Source organism: Zea mays, chromosome 3, assembly GCF_902167145.1.
Source record: "Zea mays cultivar B73 chromosome 3, Zm-B73-REFERENCE-NAM-5.0, whole genome shotgun sequence".
In the NCBI taxonomy this organism is placed as follows: domain Eukaryota; kingdom Viridiplantae; phylum Streptophyta; class Magnoliopsida; order Poales; family Poaceae; genus Zea; species Zea mays.
In genome coordinates, this window is record NC_050098.1 from 17,037,449 (window position 1) to 17,043,508 (window position 6,060).

At 47.3% G+C, this 6,060-nt stretch overlaps 1 protein-coding gene across 2 annotated transcripts; it reads left to right on the forward strand.

Moving 5' to 3' along the window:
* The first annotated feature begins 2,337 nt into the window (after positions 1-2,337).
* LOC103649769 (putrescine hydroxycinnamoyltransferase 1) lies at positions 2,338-4,595 on the forward strand. 2 transcript variants are annotated; one of them, XM_008675487.3, is made up of 3 exons: positions 2,338-2,607; positions 2,694-3,190; positions 3,305-4,595. In XM_008675487.3, exons 2-3 carry the CDS (start codon positions 2,762-2,764, stop codon positions 4,187-4,189), a joined length of 1,314 nt encoding a protein of 437 aa, XP_008673709.1. In that variant the 5' UTR covers positions 2,338-2,607; positions 2,694-2,761; the 3' UTR covers positions 4,190-4,595. The 2 variants fall into 2 exon arrangements, with proteins under 2 accessions (XP_008673709.1, XP_008673710.1); XM_008675488.3 differs by having other exon boundaries at positions 2,697-3,190.
* The last annotated feature ends 1,465 nt before the right edge of the window (positions 4,596-6,060 follow it).

The following is a 6,060-nucleotide window of genomic DNA, read 5'->3' on the forward strand; positions in this document are numbered from 1 at the left end:
TTTGATGGTACTCTAAATAGTTACCTTGAGAAATGTTGGAGCATAATTCATTCTTTTGACGAATTCAGTATTCGGCATATCTCTAGAGTTGAGAATCATAGAGCTAACGATTTGGCACAAGATGCATCAGGTTATCGGATAAAGAGAGGGAAGTTTCACAAAACTGAAAATCTGATAACCAGTGCAGAGCCAAATTCCCAGGTCGCGGACCGTCCGCGTGATGGCGCCGGACCGTCCGGGGTTACAGAAATGTTCTCTTAATCGATTCGGCTGACAATGAAGCCGATGCAAGAGATTGGAGGACACCTATACTTAATTATTTACGAAATCCCAATATCAAAACAGATAAGAACATTTGGCGAACAGCTTTCAAGTATGTTTTGATGAGTGACGAACTTTACCGCCGAACAGTCAATGACATCCTGCTTAAGTGCTTGGGCCCAGATGATGCTATATTAGCCATGGCCGAAGTACATGAAGGGATTTGTGGTACTCATCAATCAACTCCAAAGATGAAGTGGTTGTTGCGAAGGTCCGGTTTTTATTGGCCTAGTATGATAGCTGATTGTTTCAAGTACTACAAGGGTTGCCAAGTGTGTCAAAAATTCGGCGACCTACAGTTGGTCCCTGCAGCCGAATTACATCCTATCATCAAGCATTGGTCGTTCAGAGGATGGGGATTAGACTTTATTGGAGAAATTCATCCTTCATCATCAAAGGGGCATCGATTTGTGTTAGTTGCCACTAACTACTTCACCAAATGGACTGAAGTCGTTGCTCTAAAGAACATGACACACAAGGAGGTAATCGAGTTTATAACTGAGCATATTATTCATAGATTCGGCATTCCCCAGACCTTAACTACAGATCAAGGTACTTCTTTTATGTCAAAGGAGGTACGTGAATTTGCTGAATTATACAAAATTAAGTTGCTTAATTCATCTCCATATTATGCTCAGGCCAATGGTCAGGCCGAGTCTAGCAATAGGACATTGATTAATTTGATAAAAAAGAAAATATCTGATAATCCTAAACATTGGCATAAGATTTTGTCTGAAGCTTTATGGGCTCATACGATATCTAAACATAGGGCTACTAAAGTATCTCCTTTTGAGCTTGTCTATGGGCAGGAAGCAGTGTTGCCTGTGGAAATAAGTTTGAATGCTGTCAGGTTCGCCAGACAAAATGATCTAACTGCTACTGATTATTATGATTCAATGATTGATAATATTGATGAGGTGACCGACAAGAGGATGATAGCTTTGGGAGCAATAGAAAAGGACAAGATCATGGTAGCCAGGGCCTACAACAAGAAGGTCAAAGCAAAATCATTTCAAGTAGGGGACCTGGTGTGGAAGACCATTCTGCCTCTAAAGAATAAAGACCGGAAGTTCGGAAAATGGTCACCAAGCTGGGAAGGTCCTTATAAAGTAAAACAGGTGATGTCTGGTAACGCCTATTTGCTACAAACATTACAAGGCAAGGACTTGCCTAAGGCTTTGAATGGGCGTTTTCTCAAACAGTACCATCCTATTATGTGGCAAGATGCCTAAGAGAACCGATGTAATCACATCGAGTTAGTTGCTTTTGGTTTGCTCAGCTCCACCAAAAGGCAGGGGGCATATGTTGAGCTCCATTTTGAGCGGGCGGACGGTCCGGCCCTGAGGCCGGACGGTCCGCGGTCCGGACAGTCCGCGCCTGTGGGCCGGACGGTCCGCGCATGCGCAGAGCAGTTTAGGGTTCCGAGTTTTGTGCTATGTTTATTGGCTAGATTTGCGGAATTAGCTCGGAATCCAGTCGTGTAAAGGGTCCAGCCCTCTCCTCTATAAAAAGAGAGGTCTACGGCCGATTTGTAATCATCAATCGAATCAATACAACTTCTATTCGCATTTATTTCCAGTACAATTAGGAGTAGTTCTAGTCTAGTTCTAGTTTAGTCTCTCGATCCCCAAATTCTCCGTCTCTTCTCGACTCTACGTCGATTAGAGGAGTCTAGGTCGGCCTGCCCGAGCCTAGACAACTCCTAGGATCGCTCCTCCCCGACGGGGTCCCTCCCGGGAGTGAGATCTAGGCGCCGCCGGCGATCTTCCGCCGCCCCTGCGCACGCGAGGACCGTCCGGCCCTAGGGCGCGGACCGTCCGACCGTCAAGCAGGAAACCTTAGCCCCTACGCCAGGTCGCGGACCGTCCGGCCCCAGGCCGCGGACCGTCCGCGCCTGACCAGAGAGCACCACCGTCGGTTCTTATTGAGTATTTGACGCTCCGAGAAGGCGTCAACACGCAGCCTGCACGATTTTAAACGTTCCGGCTGATGGGGCTGTCAGAATTAGTACACGACGGCAACGGTAGTCTGTTTTACATCCTGCATGTATGGTGACCGTGGCCTGATGATTCCCAGCCAGTCCTGCATGCCCGGTGTTCGTGGCCACATTCCTAGCCACTCCAGCATTGCAGTTCGTTCGTGAGGAAAGCATTGCTCATAACCTGTTCTTGGCTATTTTAAGGGCCGCTAATGATGAACACAAACAGCGGTTTAGAGTGAATCCGCAACTCCATACTCCAACCAGCGCTCCTTCCTCGGCGCGCCTTCAGCCATCGCACAGCTGAGGTACGTAAGGTTAAGTTCTTGGCTGATTGCTGGCACTTTCTGCCATTGCACAACTGAGGAAATGACACTCTTTTGTTCATTTGCAGCAGTACTAGTAACATCCAGTTTGCTGGTCAATCAATAAACCACTTGGTGTGCTCGTGGGAGGAAGAAGATGGAATCCATAGATTTGAAGGTGCAGGTGGTAGAGTCATCATTTATAGCGCCGAGCGAGCCGACGCCAAGCAAGGGCCTCTGGCTCTCTTCCTTGGACATCCTGCTGGTCAACATAGGCCACACCCCAACGATCTACTTGTACAGCTCCAACGATGTAGCCGCGGCTGATTTTTTCGACGTGGGCAGACTCAAAAAGGCTATGGCCAAGGCTTTGGTGCCCTTCTACCCCCTCGCCGGCCGCCTCGGCAACAACAGCGACAATGGTAGGACGGAGATCAGCTGCAACGGCGAAGGTGCACTCTTTGTTGTCGCTCACGCGGATGGTGATCTCACTATCGATGACATCAAGAAATTGAAGCCATCGCCAGAGTTGAGGAGGCTGTTTATTCCACTCATCGAGCCATCGTCTATCATAATGGCCATACAGGTCGTCCGCTACTTTCTCTGCCTCCATGCCTTTTAATATTTTCCACTGTAGTCTGCTAAAGTAGATATATTGGGTCCTCCTGTTAATGGCGTGCTTATGATGGCTGGCTGGCAGGTGACTTCCTTGAAGTGTGGAGGGGTGGTGTTAGGAACAGCTATCCACCACGCCGCCGCAGACGCTTCAAGTGCGTTCCACTTTTTTCAGACATGGTCGGCATTCTGCAAGCATGGTGACCGTGCTGCCGTGGCGGTGGAGCTCCCGTGCCACGACCGCACCCTACTCCGCGCACGGTCCCCACCCACAGTCCACCCCGACGCGCTCTTGACATTGCTGCCTCGGCTCACCCTCTCTGACCCCGAGGGATCCCTTGCCACCGAAGTCTTCACCATTTCCAGCGATCAGCTCGCCTCCCTGAAGCACCTCTGCGGTGGCGCGAGCACCTTTTGCGCGGTGAGCGCTCTCCTCTGGCAGTGCGCGTGCGTTGCGCGCCGCCTTCCACCGGATTCTCAAGTGCGCATGCTGTTCCCTGCCGACCTCCGGCGCCGGATGAGGCCGCCCCTCCCGAGCCACTACTTCGGCAACGCAGTGTTCAGGCTATGCGCAACTGGCCGGGCGGGGGATATTGGCACGGTGGCGTTGGGATCCGTCGCTGCCCGGATCAAGGGCGCCATCGACCGGATGGATGACGAGCTGGTGCGTTCCGCCATTGACTACTACGAGTACGAGACGGCCGAGGTGAACAAGAGACGGACTCCGACAGGCACCCTGCCACAGACGGACCTCAATATTACCAGCTGGTTGGGTAGGTCACAGTACGACGCGGATTTTGGGTGGGGAACGCCGCAATTCATGTCCCGGGCGGACTCCGACCGCGGCGGATTCGTGCACTTGATCAACGATGAGGGTGGTGGCACCGCCACCGGCGACGTCCGCGTGCTCGTGACCGTGGGGGCTGAAAATATAAAGGAGCTAGGGCGGCTTCTTTATGCGAAACTCTAGCTAGGTGCTGCTAGTGGCATTATCCAAACTTGAAATATCCCAACTCGTAACTGATGTACCGAAACCTGAATTCTCAAACACTATTTCAGATCCTAGGTTTGAAAACCAAAATTTATACACAAATTAACTGAAATTATATGTTATTTGTAATGTATAATATATGCTCTTGGGGACTGGTGACTTTATGTTAACTCTTCAACGCCCTAAGTTGTGATATCTAATATATTATGTTTGCTTGTGTGGACTTCTATTAGGTCTACTTCTAGTTCAATAATTTCTGTTTCTACTGTACTAGACTGCTAGTTTTGTTATATAGCTATGTACCATGCGATGTGGCACTGCTAGCTAGCAGTATGAACTTAATTTGTAATGTGTGAAATGCATGTGAAATGAGGTATTTGTTCAATTGGGATGGTCTATGATGTTGTAACTTACTACCTCCGTCTCATTTTAGTTGTCGCTGGATAGTGCAAAATTAAACTATTCAGCGACAACTAAAAATAAACGGAGGGAGTAATTGTTTATTACCCTTAAAGTTTACTACCCTCATATTGTGCTGACTACTGAACCCGACTACTAAACCTACTGATATATTGCCTGGTCTCATGCTCTGTGACCCCGAGGGACCACTTGCCACCGAAGTCTTCACCATTTCCAGGGATCAGGTCGCCTCCCTGAAGCAACTCTGCGGTGGCACGAGCTTTTTCAGCTGCTCTAGGTGCAATCCATAAAAGTAAAATGTTGTAGAAGTCGTAGCCATAGGTGGATTAAAGCCGCATCGAACAAGTTGATATACTCGTCGGATAGTAGCATTCTATACCTGTACTCATCATAAAAAATCATATCTGTCGGGTTATCTATATACACTCACGGCTATAAAACCTTACCTATACCCGTACCGCACGAGTAATTTTACCCGTCAAGTAACCTGTACCCACTAAGAAAGTCTCAAATTCTAATATTCTAATACCTCAAAATGTCAAATAAATATACAAAAATAAATTCAACTTGAAATATAACAAACCATATGATTAGATAACTTGATAGTTAAGTAAACAATAGTCGAAGAAGGGTTTTAGAAGAAGGGTTTTATTTTAACGTTTTATTTTAACTAAGATGTACTTTATTAGACAATAATAGTCGTATGATACTGGTATATTTTACCCACAGGTATGCGGGTATGGTAGTACCCACCCGTACTGGTACCCGTCTATCCAACGGGTAGATGTTGTTACCCATCACTATAGTAAAATATAAAATTTCCAAGCCGTCGGACATAGGTTATTTTTGACGGCCACCGGCTTATATCCGACAGCAGCTTTCCCTCGGGTTTAACGGGTCGGAAATAGCGCTATTTACAACGGCGACTATCGGAAATAAGCTATGTCCGACGACCGCAAAGGGCCGTCGGCATTTAGCACAGTTAACAGTGTAACGGTCGCTTGTGGGTCTCGCAAATGTTATGTCCGACGGTCTTTAATGACCGTCGGACATAAGACAGTTATTATGTTCGATGGCTTAAAGCCGTCAGACATATGACTTTTCAGCAGGGGCAAAAAAACCTTGTTTTGTCCATTTCTGACATTTACATTCACATTTACAAAAATACACTGATTTCATATATACACAGATTTCATATACAACCACATTGACATCAACATCGATATAGTTCCAAATCAAACACAATTCAACAACTGTTACACATCCTTCATCTGGTTGGTTGGAGTTGTAGCCACTTCCTTTGGCTAGACTCTGGGTGTTGAAAATTTTGTTCACCCAAGAAGTCGAGGCGTCATCTTGACCAAACACATCTCCAGGTGCGGCAACTGAAGCGAGAGGTGTCTCAAAGCCCTGTAACACACGCACATGAA